The sequence below is a fragment of the Dendrobates tinctorius genome, unplaced genomic scaffold, assembly GCF_039654945.1.
Source record: "Dendrobates tinctorius isolate UK_male_01 unplaced genomic scaffold, ASM3965494v1 ptg000079l, whole genome shotgun sequence".
NCBI lineage: Eukaryota > Metazoa > Chordata > Amphibia > Anura > Dendrobatidae > Dendrobates > Dendrobates tinctorius.
Window position 1 is genome coordinate 10,255,226 of NW_027361747.1, and position 16,771 is coordinate 10,271,996.

Genomic DNA, 16,771 nt, shown 5'->3' on the forward strand with positions numbered 1-16,771 from the left:
AGGATGCCCTGACGAAGATCCTCTGCCCAAGTAGCTATGGCCTTTGCTGCCCAAGATGAAGCAAAAATAGGGCATACCGCCGTTGAAGCCGTTACGAAGGCAGACTTCGCTAGGGATTCTATTATCCTATCATTAGAATCCTTTAGAGACGCCACGCCTGAAAGCGGGAGAACCCTGTTAGTAGAAAGCCTGGACACGGGCGGGTCGACGGAGGGGGAGGCAGACCAGTTGTCCGTGAGCTCTTTAGCAAACGGGTACAGAACGCCGAGACGCTTTCCTCTTTGAAAGCGTCTGGTCGGATCTCCTCTTTCCCTGGTAAAAATCTTTCCAAACTCGGAATGTAAAGGGAATACCCTGGAGGGTGTTTCCTCCCATCTGAACGAAACCTCCTGATCTGAGGATTTCGCAGGGGGGTCAGCAATGTCGAAGGTCTGATGGATTGCTGCAATGAGGTTCTGTACAGTAACCCTCATGTTCGCATCCTGGTCCGAATCCAGCTCTAAGATCCCCTCAGATGACCTGTCCGAGATTGCTTCACCTGACTCGGGAGAGGCCTGGGAGGGAGGCTGCCGAGAAGGACTATGTGGTGACATGGGGCGAGGAGAGGATTCCGGCTGGAGATCCTGCCTGGGTCTTTTGCGACTAACGCTGGCCGACTCAGATGGAACCTCTTGAGGCCTGCTGGACCCTGTAGAGGTGTCCAGGGGTAACTTATCCAGAACGGCTACTAGGGACTGAGACACCCTGGTGAGGTCTGCCACTGACTGTGATAGAGACGAGGCCCAGCCGGGCATGGGGGGGGGGGTTCACTCTCGCCTGGGGCCCTAGATGGCTCCTGGGAGGCGTCAGGTTGAATAGGATTGCTACAATCCAAGCAGAGGGAAGTTGACTAACCTGAGGGAAGTTTGCGATAGCAAGAAGAGCATGCAAAAAACTTGACTAGAGTGCAGGGGGGAGTCGCAGGGCGGTTACGGTCAGATTTGGAGTTAGACATAGTGAAACCTGAGGTAGTGCCGGAAGGTTGGGGGACAGGGTGCAGAGAAGGGTGTCAGCCTGCAGATGCAGAGCTACTCACGGTCCGGTGACCCCAGAGACGAAGGTATCCACCTCTCTGCAGATGCAGGACAGCGCGATATCCGGCTGGCAGGCCCAGGGAGCGATATCCGGTGACAGAGGCGTCCGGCTGTGCAGCTGCAGAGATGGCGACCGCCTGAGATGAAACCGGGAAAAACGCGCTCCCAGGGGAAGAAGGGCGGAGCTAAGCGCCTGCTGAATCCGGCGCCACCCCTGGCCAGGAACAGGCTGAGAAGGGCGGTGGGAGGGCCTGGAACGGGCGGGAGAGAAGCCCGCTTAGAAGAAAGGGGCGGGGGGCGTGGCCGTGACGCTAAGGTAGGCCCGACAGAAGCCGGGGCCTAAATTAGTAGCGGCGGCCGCCTGTCAGCACGGGTCGGCGCGGAGGTGCCGCAAAGTGAGCGCCGCCGCGAGAGGACCCTGAAATACCCTATCGGAGAGTCGGGGTAGAAGAGGGCGGTGAAGGGGCTGGCTGTAGGAGCAGGATGGGCGCAGGAGTTCGCAGCGCCACCGCATCCCTGCTCCAGGGAAGACACTGCAAACGTGCCCTCGGGGAGGAATGCTGCAGGCCAAAGGGTCCCCATACTTACCTGTCCCGGGAAAGTACCTGTACATGAAGAGTCTGCGTCTCAACCAACCGACAGGCTCTGGTAGGCGAGTGGGTGGGAGACTGGCGACAAGGACCCTCTGGATCGCTGACATCTTCGTGTTGGCATCCGCCAGGAAGGCTGGTGGTCCTGCTACTGAGAACTGTGAGGATACGGGGTGGCAGTACACGCCGTACTCACAGACTCCTTGTGGGAGTACAGATGTGACCATTCACACTGTATCCCTCCGGGAAAACCTGAAAAGGAACGACACACATCGAGGTAGATATGGGTCTAATTAAAAGACCCGTGTCCACCTCCTACTGACACTAAGCTAAACTGAGGAATCTCCTGCTGGTCGGTGGGGTGTACACTGCGGAGGAGGAGCTAACCTTTTTTTGTGCATAGTGTCAGCCTCCTAGTGGCAGCAGCATACACCCATGGTCTCTGTGTCCCCCAATAAGGCGAACGAGAAATACGCAGTTTTAAAAGGTGTTAACCTAATGCGTATAGTCACCTTCATGATGACCACGGTGGTGGTCAGTAAAAGTAAGGCCCATCTAGAAGGAACCTACCTTGGCTATTCTGTCTGCAGTTTCTTTACAGAATGACGTTGGGTTGTCAAAGTGTTGAATTAGATGAGGCAATAAGCACAAGATGTTCAGAGGAAACCCTGTAAGGAAAACGCACATTAAATATATTTTCACACAAATACAGCAGAAAGCTCATAGAACTTCATTTTTATTACTACCATGAACTATATCAAAAGGCATAAAGCTTCCTGGCTCCTGTCCACGAGAGCACGCTATAACCTGGGTGTTGTCAGCAAGCTTCCCGATGACAGTATGGCACAGATATAGGCACCGTTACACCCCTCAGGGAAGGACATCTTGTGGTGAAGTAATGAACGATATTGATGGCTAGTGATGAGTGAATGTGCTTGGATAAGGCGTTATCTGAGCATGCTCGGGTGCTATCCCATTGTCTTCGGCATGCTTCAATACTATGTTCGCTTCCCCACGGCTGCATGTCTCATGGCTGTTTGACAGCAGCAACACATGCAGGGATTGCCTGTTTGTTAGATAATCTCAGCAAGTGTTGCCAGGAGACATGCAGCTGCGGGGACTCGAACATGATCTTCGAGCACGCCGAAATCACTCGGTTAGCACCCGAGCATGCTCAGATAACACCTTATCCAAGCACGTTCGCTCATCCCTATTCCTGATTAGGGATGAGTGAATAGCTTCAGATAAGTCCTTATCCGAATAGCTATAGTGCTTACTGAATAGCTGCATCGGGAACCTGAAGCGCACAGTCGCGACACATGCAGCTGCGGAGCCGAACAGCTGATTATCAGGAGCGCTCCAGGTATTCGGGTTCCCAATGCAGCTATTTGATAAGCGCTATAGTTATTCATATAAGGAATTATCCAAAGCTATTCGCTCATCAATACTCGTGATCCACTGTGCGAAAGCCAAGCAGCATTTGCTGCTGCAAATGTAATCATTTTTTAGTGCCAATATCGATCACAATCAACAGTTTATTAACATAAAAGTATGTTTGTTTTTCCCTGGATGAGTTGTAGTGTAAAATGGCAATATTCATTTTAAGAGTTAAGGTGTTAAAAAATGTGAAAAAAAAAATCCAAGTGAAGTAAAATGGTAAAAGAAAAATTAAAATCCAATTCTGCCAATGTTTATCTGAATTAGCCTTCACGATGGCCATTGTGTGCTATAAATGACTTGGCACTATGATTTCTCCAGGTCAGTACGATTAACACAATAACAAACTTACAGTGTTTTTCTATATGTACTTTAGTGGTTAAAAAACAGGGGTCTGTGTCAACATTTTTTGAGACCCACGTTTGTTTGTTTTTTTTTTTCATTGCAGGAGCTCGTTTTTTGAGTGGCAAGATGTAGTTTTTATTGGTATCATTTTACGTACATACAGCGCTTTACTCACCTTTTCCCCCCTTTTTTTTTACTCACCCTTTCCCCCCTTTTTGGGGATATGAGATGACAAAAAAATGCAAATTCCAGTAATTGATGTATGGGTTAATTCATTGAATATCCTCATGTAAAATTAACTAACGTAGGTTTAGTTTCACTATGGGACCGGAACCTGCAACTGAGCGCTAATACTACATACTGCTGTACTTCAGAATTGCACTAGATAGTAAAAATAATCCTGAGGCTGGGTTTCATCAGATGGTAGCCTATCGGCACCCTGTGATCTTGTTCGGGCATGCACTAGCAAAAGGAACCGTTTAAATGCCGCAGTTAGAGACTGACAGCAGCATCTAAGCTGGTAAACACCAAAGCTGAGTGCTAGCTCTGGGTACTGCTGGCTGTATAATCCCGCCGACACGGCGTGGCCTCAGTCCCTGAGTCTGCTCTGTACACCCACACCAATATAAGAAACGGTCTGTGTATCAGTTGCTATTTTTGGGGGGGTGCAGGGGGAGCTCTGTAAAGAAACGTGGATTTAATAGTGTTTTAATATCTGAAGTATTTCTACAATGTGAACTGTAAATTATAATGAGAGTAGAGGTTTTCCACCCAAATTTTCAAGTCATGTCTTTACTGCAAGAACAGTGAGATTATGAAAGTCTTTGTTGGGAGAGGTGGTGAGGATAATTCCCAAAATTATAAAGAGGCATCAGAATGCCTTTCATTTGTATAGTAATAGTCCTCGACTAATAACCCTAGGCGCTGGATCACTAGATATTTGTTGTTCATCCAGGGACTTATGCAAATTTTATAATCCATGCAGTACTACTTACTTTCCAGCACATTGTTATGTCATCTATTCTATTCTTGCAATGTGGATGCACTTTACGTGTAAAATCCTAACCAAGTGTGAATGTTGCCCCTTACCGGCCAGCATGGCAGGGTCCACCAGTGTATGTTTGGAGATGGTGATGAGTTTGCTGAGGAGATGGACAGTCATTTCCTGGGTGGACATAGAGGTAAAACCCTTCAAGAAGAGCTGCTGAAGACCTGGAAAGTTATTCCATTTGAGTTTGTCCTGCACAGTCTCAATCTTCTCTCGGCTCTCAGATTTATCCAGAGGCATGTGAGTAAGCAGCTTGTTAAGTAGCTTCAATGCAAGTAAGTACTCATACTCATAGTCCGATTCCAGCAAGGACGCGGCTATCCAGAAAATGGTGGCCATTAGATTGGTTGGATCAGTAGTTGGCTGCAGATCATGCACTCCTCCCTCTCGAAGAGAGGAAAGGCTTCTAGTCCTTGCTAGGCTGCCCCCGTGATTTATCCTGCCATCCATTATATCCAGTGTGTTACTTCGACGCCGGTCTCCTCTACGGTCAGCCATTAAGCTTAGCCGCAAAGAATTGCTTCTTGCATTGTTGCAATAAGCCATAAAGTTCCCACTACTTAAAGGACTTGTGCTTAGGTTCAGCTGGCCGGTGCTCTTCCGGTTCAGAGCATTCTTATTGCCCATCAGCGGTTCATGATTGGATGTCCTAAAATGCAATATATTAAATATTTGTATGAATCGAAATGGCCTTTATTACAGACAAATATGCCCTAAAATCATAACCTGGATAACAATATAAAAATAAATCCAGACTTACTGAGCGAGGGCAGACAGGAGGTCATAATGCTTCATGCTTTCTGACAGTGTGTCTATGGCTGACTCCAGTGTTAGGAGAAGCTCAATGACAAAACCCTGGAAAAAATTATTAAATAATACAAATTTATCAAACGGTTCTATCTAATCCAAATTTCACTAGCTGCTGTAAGTTTTGTGGCAATATTCGGGATATACTTGTACACAGAGTATAATGATAGTACTTTATAAGCACGCGGTATCTGGTAATGGTTCTTGGTTACAGCCTGCAGTATAATCCAAGTTCACAGCTGGACAGGTATTCCCGGCTTGTTCAGGGTCTGCTCAAAGATTATGCGATGATGTGCATTTTTGGAAGGCTCATCTTTGTAGCATGCAGTATAATCTAATCATTATATGTAAGCCGTGAGTGTTCCGAATGTGTCTAATAATGAAACCACTGTCCGTTTCCAATGCCAACCTGCAGAATTATGAATGCAGCTCTAGGAAACAACATGGCTGCGGCTATAGATCAGTTCAAGATCAGTACTAAACTAACTTACAAAAGTCTGGATTTAGATTAAAAAAAGGGGGATGTTCAGGATTAGGGTACTGGAGACATTCTTAAACAGGTCATCGATTCTAGTTCTGTGAGGGTCCAACCGCTGGCACCCCCACTGATCAGCTGTTAGTCAGTCTTGTGGTTGGCAGAAGTACACACACTACATGAAAAAAACAATGCAGCTCCCTACGCTGTGTCGTAGCCCTTCCGTTCCAAATCACTTTTTAAGGACATGAGCTACATAACCTCATAACGGCCTGTACACCATGCATTTATCTCTGATGTTCTAGCTCTGGGCACGGATTACATCTGGCGGCCACCAGACCCTCTAATACACAATCAGTAGGATTACCTGCTGTCGGACCCCTGTAGATCTGATATAGTCGACCTATACCAGCGACAGACCACCGATATCATAGCCCTAAAGAGCCTTTTTAATTCTGTTTGTAAACTGTAAAGTGGTACCGAAAGGTGTATATACACTGGTAACTCTACAATGAATCACACCAAAGTGGTAAGAAAGACCACGACACAATGATCAATTCTCCCTCGTACCCATAGGAAATATTGTTTTTAATTAGAAATCATATTAGACAGCAACAAGATGACTACTCCAAAATGATCAGTTGAAGAAATGTCCCATAAACAAAGATGAGGCCCCATGTACATATCAAGTAAGTGTATCACAAAAATAATAAAAATAGATAAAAGTTACCTGAGCCTCCTCCCCTGCGTCCCCGACAGTTTCTACTAATCTGGAAAGGACATCTGAAAGTGTTTGTGCAGAAAGAGGCTGCTTGAGGGCGCGGAAAATCTGGAAGGACCTTCCAGCATAATGGCGAGACGAGCAAGACAGCGCCGTCTGCAGGGACACCTCACTGAGATGCTGTTCTAGCTGGAAACCTGAAAGGAAATAAAAGAAGAAGTAACACCCCTCATCCACGTAATAGCTGCAGCACCGTGTTAGCACGGATAAAGGGCAGGGAATTCCAATACTAGATACTATAAAAAAACATCCCCGACACTGGACTGTTACTAGAGGGGAAAATAAGTATTTGATACACTGCTGATATTCCAAGTTTTCCCAACTACAAAGAATGGAGAGGTCTGTAATTTTTAACATAGAAACACTTCAACTGTGAGACAAAATCTAAAAATAAAAAAATATAAAATAAAACACAGAAAATCACATTGTATGACTTTTACATAATTAAATTGTCTTTTATTGCCTGAAAAAAGTATCTGATCACCTACCAACCAGCAAGAATTCTGTCTCTCACAGACCTGTTTGTTAGACCTGTTTGTTTTTCTTTAAGAAGCCTCCTACTCTGCACTCATTACCTGTATTAATTGCACCTGTTTGAACCCATTCCCTAAATAAAAGACACCTGTCCATACACTCAATCAATCACACTCCAACCTCTCCACCATGGCCAAGACCAAAGAGCTGCCTAATGACAACAGAAACCAAACTGAAGACCTGCACAAGGTTGGGGATAGGCTACAGGACAATAAGCAAGCAACTTGGTGAGAAAGCAACAACTATTAACACAATTATTAGAAACTGGAAGAAACATAAGATGACTGTCAAAATTCCTTGGTCTGGGGCTCCATGCAAGATCTCACTGCGTGGGATAAGGATGATTCTGAGAAAGGTAAGGAGTCAGCCCAAAAGTACATGGGAGGACCTGGTCGAGGGCTGGGACCACAGTCTCAAACTTGCAAAATCGGCAGTGCATCAAATACTTATTTTCCCCAGTATATGTAATTTACAAAAAAAGGAGATTTTTGTGTACTCACCATAAAATCTCTTTCTCAGCCTTTAATTGGGGGACACAGAACCGTGGGTGTTATGCTGCTGTCCACTAGGAGGCAACACTATGCATAATCTGAAAAAGATTAACTTTGGCTCCTCCTCTGCAGTATACACCCCTGGACGGCGTCAGCCTTCTCCAGTTTTGTGCCAAAGCATAAGGAGGAACGTAATCAAATAACATAACCATGCCTGTAAGAAGGCTACTATGTACGAGCTCAAAGAACAATATGAGAACTCAACAGTAAACAACGGCCCGTAAGGGCAACAGGGTGGGAGCTGTGTCCCCCAATTAAAGGCTAAGAGAAAGATTTTACGGTGAGTACACAAAAATCTCCTTTACTCTGTCGCCTAATTGGGGGACACAGAACCGTGGGACGTCCCAAAGCAGTCCCTGGGTGGGAAGCAGTGGACGAATATTGTGTTGACAGTTCCCTAGACTTGGGGTACTGCCGCCTGCAGAACCAGTCTACCCAGGCTCGCATCCGCTGAGGACTGGGTATGAACACTGTAGTGTTTCGTAAACGTGTGTAGGCTAGTCCAAGTGGCCGCCTTACACACTTGTTGTGCCGAAGCCTGATGCCGAATGGCCCCTACTGCCCGTGTAGAGTGTGCCGTGATACCGGCCGGAAGAGGGGAACTGTTAAGTCGGTAGGCCTCATGTATGGTGGACTTGATCCACCTGGCAAGGGTAGCCTTGGAAGCCGGCAGCTCCTTGCGACTACCTTCCGGAAGAATGAAGAGGGAATCAGATTTCCGGAAAGGTGCAGTCCTGGACACGTAAATCCGCAATGCTCTGACGAGGTCAAGCGTATGCAGAGCCTTCTCCACTCTATGAACCGGAACCGGGCAAAGGGATGGCAGTGAAATCTCCTCATTGAGGTGAAAGTTGGACACAACCTTCGGAAGGAAGGATGGTACCGTGCGGAGAACCACCTTGTCCTGGTGAAAGGCTAGGAAAGGCCGTCTGCAGGAAAGTGCTGACAATTCCGACACTCTGCGTAACGAGGTGATCGCCACTAGAAAAACCACTTTCTGAGACAGAATGGAGAGTGGAACTCCTCTAAGAGGTTCGAAGGGTGGAGCTTGCAATGCTGTCAGGACCAGATTGAGGTCCCACGTATCCAGCGGACGTTTGTAGGGAGGAACCAATCGGGAAACTCCCTGGATGAAAGTCCTTACTTGCGGTTTAATAGCAATGCGCTTTTGAAAAAGGACTGAAAGCGCCGACACCTGACTCTTAAGCGAACTTACGGATAGCTTGGTATCTAGGCCCGATTGAAGAAAACCTAGTACCTTCGGGAGGGAATAAGGGAGTGGGACTTGTCCATGAGATTTGCACCAAGAAAAGAAAGCTCTCCAGGTACGATAATAGAGATTGGCGGAGGCCGGCTTCCTTGCCCTGATCATAGTTGCAATGACTGCCGGTGAAAAACCTGCCTGGGTTAGAATCCAGGTTTCAAGGGCCATGCCGTCAAATTGAGAGCCCCTGAATTCTGGTGGAAGAACGGACCTTGAGACAGAAGGTCGTGTAGACGCCAGGGGGCGTCTGCTGTAAGTTGGACGATGTCGGCGTACCATGTACGTCTGGGCCAGTCTGGCGCGATGAGGATGGTCGGAACTCCCTCTTGCTTGATCTTCCTCACGACCCTGGCGATTAGGGGGAGGGGTGGAAAAATGTACAGGAGTCGGAACTGGGACCAGTCCTGGACCAGGGCATCCCTCCGAGCGACCGCGGGTCGTGTGTCCTGGCCATGAAATTGGGGACCTTGGTATTGAGATGGGATGCCATTAGGTCTACCTCCGGGGTTCCCCAGCGTTGACAGATCTGGCAAAAAATCTCGGGATGGAGAGACCACTCCCCCGAGTCCATTCCTTGCCTGCTGAGGAAGTCGGCTTCCCAGTTTTCTACACCCGGAATGTGTACCGCAGAAAGTACCGACCTCGTGTCTTCCGCCCAGCGGAGGATATGAGCCACTTCTCTCATCGCCTGGGCGCTGCGGGTCCCGCCTTGGTGGTTCACGTATGCCACAGCCGTGGCATTGTCCGACTGTATCCGTATGTGCGAGGCTGCAAGCAAGTGAAGAAAGGCTCTCAGTGCCAAGAGAATGGCCCTGATTTCCAGAACATTGATGGGTAATGTCACTTCCCTCGGTGACCACTTGCCCTGTGCCCTGTGATGTAGGTGCACCGCCCCCCAGCCTGTCAGGCTTGCATCGGTAGTCAGGATCTTCCATTGTCCTGAGAGGAATGGCTTCCCTCGTGTAAGCGAGGTTGGTTTGAGCCACCAATGCAGGGACCTCCTGGTTGATGACGTCAACCTGAACTCCCTGTCGAGGGAGAAGGGGTTCCTGTCCCAAGATCTGAGTATGGCTAGTTGAAGGACCCTGAGGTGAAACTGGGCAAATGGCACTGCCTCTATTGCTGCTGCCATCCGGCCGAGGACTCTCATGGCAAACCGGAGAGATCGAGGAGGACTGCGAAGGAGTGTGCGAACTCCCAGACGGATGGCCAGTGTCTTGTCCTTGGGAAGGAGCACCAGGCCCCTTGCGGTGTCGAATACCATTCCCAGGAATGTTAGAGTCCGAGTTGGGATAGTCGACGATTTCTGTAGGTTGACTAGCCATCCCAGGCGACTCAGAGTGTCTAGTGTGATTGAGACACTGACCTCGCAGTCTTTGAAAGTGGGAGACTTGATGAGGAGGTCGTCCAGGTACGGGACGACTAGAATGCCTCTTGAGTGCAGGACGTCCATGGTGGCCGCCATGACTTTGGTGAACGTTCTTGGAGCCGTGGCGAGTCCGAACGGAAGGGCGACAAACTGGTAGTGGTTTTGGTTGACCGCGAACCTGAGAAACCTTTGGTGGGCGGGAGCAACTGGTATGTGGAGATACGCATCCTGTATGTCTATGGAGGTGAGGTATTCTCCCTCGTCCATGGATGCAATGATGGACCGGAGGGACTCCATGCGGAAATGACGGACCCGTACGTAATTGTTGAGCTGTTTTAGGTCCAGTATGGGTCGGACGCCGCCTCCTTTCTTGGGGACTACGAACAAATTTGAGTAGAATCCTCGGAATCTCTCGTTCGCGGGAACCGGCACCACAACTCCTGATTGAAGGAGAGAGGAAACCGCTTGGTGGAAAGCACAAGCCTTTTCTGGTGGTGTTGGAGGAATAGAAAGGAAGAACCGGTTCGGTGGAACGGAAGTGAACTCTATCTTGTATCCGGAAGACACTATTTCCCTGACCCACCTGTCTTCTGTAATAGGCAGCCAGACTTGCTGAAAGAGTAAAAGTCGGCCGCCTACTGGTGGGGTGTCTTCCGGAGGTCGCGAGTCATGATGAAGCGAAGTTCTGAGGTTTTCCTCCCTTGGGTTTCGCTTGGCCTGCTTTCCACTGCCAAGCCCTGTCCGGTCGCTGCTGCGTCCGTGGGTTGTCCCTGCGTGGACAACGGTTACGGTTTTGCACTGGGCGCGAAACGGACCAGCCCGAGGAATTCCGAAAGGATCGGAATCGCGTCTGGTTTCTTCGTTTAAACGTGCGTTTCGGTTTTAGTTGAGGGAGAGAAGTACTCTTACCCCCAGTGGCATTGGCTATCATGGTATCCAACTTTTCGCCGAAAAGTCTTCCAGTAAAATACGGAAGTCGCGTGAGGGACTTCTTTGAGGCCGCATCCGCTTTCCATTCTCGCAGCCAGAGGATGCGTCGGATCGTGATGGCGTTTGATGCTATTCCCGCAACACCTCTGGCGGAATCCAGGGCTGCATGAATCATGTAGTCTGCTACCACTGCTATCTAGACCGCTTGGTCCGAGAGCTCAGGATTTGAAGCCTGAAGACCCTCCTGTAGTTTTTTGGCCCAAGCCAGGATGGCCTTGGCTGCCCAAACTGAAGCAAACGCAGGGCCCAGAGAGGCGCCTGCCGCTTCGAAAATAGAATGAGCCATGCGTTCTACTTGCCGGTCTGCTGCGTCCCTGAGGGTTGAGCTATCCGGCAGAGAGAGTAAAGTCTGCGCTGCTAGCCTAGAAACCGGAGGGTCCACTTCAGGTGGATCTGTCCATTGTTTGGTGTCTTTCTGTGGGAAGGGGTACTTCGCTTCCAAATATTTGCGATTAGCGAATTTTTTCTCAGGCTGCGCAAACTGTTTGGTAAGTATTTTCTCAAACTCATGGTGATTAGGGAAGACCTTAGGTGGTTTCTGAACACTTTCGAAGCAAATCCTATGTTCTGGGACTTCCGGGGCCGACTCTGGAATTTTTAGCACCCGATGAATGGCAGAAATTATGTCCTCAACTAGCGCTGTATTGCTAGGGGGAGAAGGTACCACGCCTGTCCGTTTCGTTATCTGAGTCGGAGTCACAGATGCCCTCCGAATCCTGTGCCTCGCTAAGGTGATCCCTGGAGGGCGACCTGGGGCGGGGGTCTTCTGTGGTGGGGGATCCCTGTGGTAAATTGCACTGTCTGTCTGTGGCAGGGGACTGCCCAGGAGACCTGGAATGACGCTGTCTCTCCCTGGAGGGGGACGACCTTGTGCTATAGTGCGACTCAGGTGATAGAGACCTGTGGGTCCGCTTACGTCTGTGAGAGTCGGAAGCAGCATGTTCCTGAGACAAGCTGTCCGTTTGCTGTGTACCGTCCATAGCCGGGGCCCGACTCTGCAGAGCTTGCAGCAATGTAGCAGTTAGGTTGTCTATGGACTGTGTCATGGACTGAGACATCTGAGTTGCCCATTCCGGCGTGGCCTGTGACACTGAAGCGTCAGTAGGGACTCCCTGGGGTTCTGACCCAGAGTTCAGGATGCAGTCCCGGCAGTGCGGATACGTGCTGCCACTGGGGAGCGTGGCTTTGCAAGCTGTGCAGAATGCATAGAAACATTCCTGCCTGGTTCTCTTCCTTGAGCCCAGCATAGTGCACAGAGGCTGGCTATAAGGGATCGTACAGGGGTGGCTACGCAGAGGGAACCCACAGAAAGCCATATAGGAAGTATAGATTCACAGCTGAGTAATGAGAACCCAGCTGTGAGCTTACCCCACCGGTGTGCCCCTAGGTCCAGCGCCGACAGATCCCAGTTCTGTGCCCCCCGGAGACCGCTGTGATGCTCCTCTCCTGGATCTCATCCAGAAAAAATGGCCACCGGGACTCTGAGGAGAGGGAGGAGGGGGCGGAGAGCTGAAAAGGGCGCGCTGGGCTGTGTAAAAACGCCCCCTTTCTGCCTCAATCCGCCCCTTCTATGACACTCCAGTGTGTCATTTTGGTCATCCGGGGGGCGGGGAAAAGGCGGCGGCTTCGGCTAGGCTGAAGCCGCGGTCTAAATTAGAGGAATGATGCACAGGAGGGCTCCAGAGCGGTGCGGTAGTCCGGGGGGGGGGGGGGGGGGGGGGGGGGCGGATTTGTACCAGACCCCCCCAGAATGGTCGACTGGATAGCGGTGGGGGTAGCAGGGGTAGCGGTTCCTGTATGGGGGGCCCCTGGAGCGATATGGAGCCGCTGCTGCTGCAGAGACAGGGATGCAGAAAAGTCCTGTCTCTGCTGTGCCATCCAGTCCGCACCCTCCCCCGGCCCCCACAGGATCCCTCAGCCGGCCTGGGGTCCCTGGAAGCTGCGGAATGCTGCCTGATCTCCGACCCTACCTGAGGCGTCTCAACCTAATGCCCCCTGCGGTGGATTAGGGAGGGTGCGTCTGTCACCGTCAGGGGGTCTTCATCCTCGCCTCAACCTCAACCCAGACCCCTTAAAGGGGTTGGGGAAGGAGGGGGGTCTCGACCTCGAACCAGGACCCGAGGGACTGGGGAGGGAGCGACATGGGGAATAGCCACCTCGACCTCAACCGGGTACCCCTAATAGGGGACCGAGAAGGGAGCCATGCCGGGAGTCTCGCTGGAGACCCTCTTTTCTTCATCTGTATTTCCGGACGAAAAAAAGGAAAAAAAAACAAAAAAAAAAACGGAAGAAAAAAAGGTGTGCCTCCTTGTGACACTAAGCAAAAACTGGAGAAGGCTGACGCCGTCCAGGGGTGTATACTGCAGAGGAGGAGCCAAAGTTAATCTTTTTCAGATTATGCATAGTGTCGCCTCCTAGTGGACAGCAGCATAACACCCACGGTTCTGTGTCCCCCAATTAGGCGACAGAGTAAAAAATAAATAAACAAAACAGCAAAGCCTAGAGATACCAATGGATTTACCTTAGGTTAGACACATACCTGACCTACAGTGCTTGAAGACCGTGACCACGTGTTTTAAAAATGCTGTTAGCTGCTCTGCACTTTTAATTGATGGATTTTTCGCAGAAACATCTTCATGGTTCCATAGAGGTCCTCTTTTTCTGAAATGCAAATAGTAAAAATAATAAGCGCCTTAACCCTCCAACGCTTAATTTATTAATATGTTCTTTGTCAGGGTGCTTGTACACAATACAAGATTTTCCTGGAGCATCAAGGAAACATTAAAGGATGGATCGCGTTCCGCGCAGCCTTGCCGCCTCTCTCCACGCTCCAGTTCCCAGTAATCCTTTGCGAAAATGCCCGCGATGGCGTCCGTTCTCGCGGGATCGCGAAGTCTCGCGGTCATCGCGAATGACCGCGAGACGTCGGGATCCCGCGAGAACGTACATCATCGCGGGCATTTTCGCAAAGGATTACTTGGAACGAGAGCGTGGAGAGAGGCGGGAAGGCTGCGCGGGACGTCGGAAGGTAAGAATAACACCATTTTTTGTTTTTTTTTATATTTTATCTTTTACTACTGATGCTGCATAGGTGGCCTCAGTAGTAAAAAGTTGGTCACACTTGTCAAACACTATGTTTGACGAGTGTGACCAACCTGTCAAATCAGTTCTCCAAGCGATGCTACAGATCGCTTGGAAAACGCTAGCATTTTGCAAGCTAATTACGCTTGCAAAATGCTAGTTTTTCCGCGGGAAAATCGCGGGAATTTAAAATGCGATTTTTCCCGCGGAATGGAATTCCGGAACTCTCGAGGTAATTTCCGCGAGAGTTCCGCTACGTGTGAACTTAGCCTAATAGTCATAGAAATTGAGGAGTCGGAGTCAGAGGTTTGGCTTACCGACTCCACAGCCCTGACCACCGCTGCCGCCAATCAGTGTCTCGTGGCATCTACATAAATAAGGTCCCTGAGATCACTGGTTACACGGCAGTTGTGACGTCACTGCTGGAGCCAAATCATAGAGACTGGAGTGACTTTGGAGAGCTTGCGTTGACCCCATAGAGGGCGAGTACTACTGGTCTTTGTTATTTTACGTGATTCCAGTCCTTTTGAGGACCACTTTTCATAAAGTGGAAAAAAAAAAAAAAGAAGAGATGTAAATACTAATCATGGATATACTAGTGTGCAAAATGAGAAGCAGCATACCTTGATGTAATGAACTCGATGAGTGTTTTGACTTTCTCATCCTGCTCCATCGAGAGATCTGTCTCATTGAGGATGCTCGTATGTAAGTGAGGAACAGCAGAGCTTGTATTCCCCAAGCTGATGCTAGAAGAGGTAGAACTTGAGCTGAGCCCTGAGTCCGTCATGGGGGAAGGCTGGTATTCAGGAATAAAGTCATTAATACCTGAAAAAGCAAACAAAATAAGAGACAGGTCTCCCAATTGTGCAACTGAAAGCGTCCCGTTGGTGCAGCTGGTGCCGTGCGCGATACCGGTCACATATGTATTGTTTTACACAAAGGACTTACCGGTGAAGGAGAATTCTAGATGGGCATTGCTTTTTACAGTCAGCACCCGAGGTTCATTGCACTCCCTATTCCTGAGGAGGATGGAGGCCACACTTTGCACACTACTATTAGATCCCACCACAATCAGTAAGTGTAAAAGCAGACGCTTGCAATGTTCATACACTTCTGGGTGGTAGTGGTCGAAACCTAAAGATGACAAAATCACAAACATATCAGAAACTAGCAGAGATAATTATAGGTTTCTCTTCACCCTTGTCTCATTAGCAACTTTAAACTAGACCCAAAAAGCACAATAAGCCCCTTCATGCATCTACAGGGTGGGCCATTCATATGGATACACCAGGGTGGGCCATGTATATGGATACACCTAAATAAAATGGGAATGGATGGTGATATCAACTTTCTGTTTGAGGCACATTAGTATAAGGGAGGGGGAAAACTTTTCAAGATGGGTGGTGACCATGGCGGCCATTTTGAAGTTGGCCATTTTGGAGCCAACTTTTTAAATGGCCCACCCAGGTGTATCCATATAAATGGCCCACCCTGTAATATAAGAAGAACTCGGAGAAATCAAAGTCCCCGTTAATGGCTTGAGATTACATACAGCTTGAAGAGCACAGTAGACTGTTATTAGGTTTTTGAACCAATCAGAAGCAGATACAGATGGAATGGAAGAATGGAATGAAGGACTGACACTTCTCGTTCCTGCTGGTTATCGCCCAATAATCACTGTCTGTGGTTCCAGTCTAAGGGTGAGTGCACACAGTGCGGTTTCAGCTGCGGATTTTTTTTTTTTTTAAATCCGCAGGTAAAGTGACCTGCGGTTTTCCTGCGGATTTGCCAGCGGTTTTCCCTTTCGGTTTGACACCTGGACAATGGAACAGGTGTCAAACCGCTGCGGAATCCTCAGAGAGAATAGACATGCTGCGGATTTAAAACCGCAGTAAATCCGCGTGGAAAAATCAGCAGCATGTGCACTGCTGTTTTTAAATCCCATTGATTTGCATTGTACTGTACAATGCCTGCGGACCTGCTGCGGATCCAGAGGGCCAAATCTGCTGCGAGTCCGCAGCAGAACCCGCAACGTGTGCACACACCCTAAAGGGCCATTTACACTGCACGATTATCACGACAGGGATCCTAGTAGCACTCACTTCCTGGCAGGCATGTTGCTGGTCGGCATCCATTTAACTTTGCACATCGTGCAGTGCAAGCAAATCACAAGATTTTGCATAGAGCTGTCATAACATTGCCAAATTTCCCTACTGGAACACTCCAGACCAGGGGTGGGCAATTAATTTTCCCAAGGGGCCACATGAGAGACCGTGACTGTTGTGGAGGGCCAAACCAATAGACAAAAACTAATTCTGCTCAATATTAATATTGATATATTATAATTATATTATTGATAATTTTATTAAATATTAATTGTATAACTTAATATTGAGAAGAATTAAGTATGCTGACACCCCCCTATA

General features: G+C 48.9%; 1 protein-coding gene across 22 annotated transcripts in view; it reads right to left on the minus strand.

The window, feature by feature from the left end:
* FRYL (FRY like transcription coactivator) overlaps positions 1-16,771 on the minus strand; it is a 387,434-nt gene that overhangs the window by 51,969 nt on the left and 318,694 nt on the right. For all 22 annotated transcript variants that reach the window (XM_073583507.1, XM_073583505.1, XM_073583498.1 and 19 more), the window contains 7 exons: positions 15,294-15,479; positions 14,969-15,170; positions 13,804-13,925; positions 6,506-6,693; positions 5,254-5,348; positions 4,535-5,142; positions 2,234-2,331 (listed from right to left, as the gene is read on the minus strand). In XM_073583507.1, coding sequence (XP_073439608.1) covers positions 2,234-2,331; positions 4,535-5,142; positions 5,254-5,348; positions 6,506-6,693; positions 13,804-13,925; positions 14,969-15,170; positions 15,294-15,479 — 1,499 coding nt within the window. The remainder of the gene's footprint in view (positions 1-2,233; positions 2,332-4,534; positions 5,143-5,253; positions 5,349-6,505; positions 6,694-13,803; positions 13,926-14,968; positions 15,171-15,293; positions 15,480-16,771) is intronic.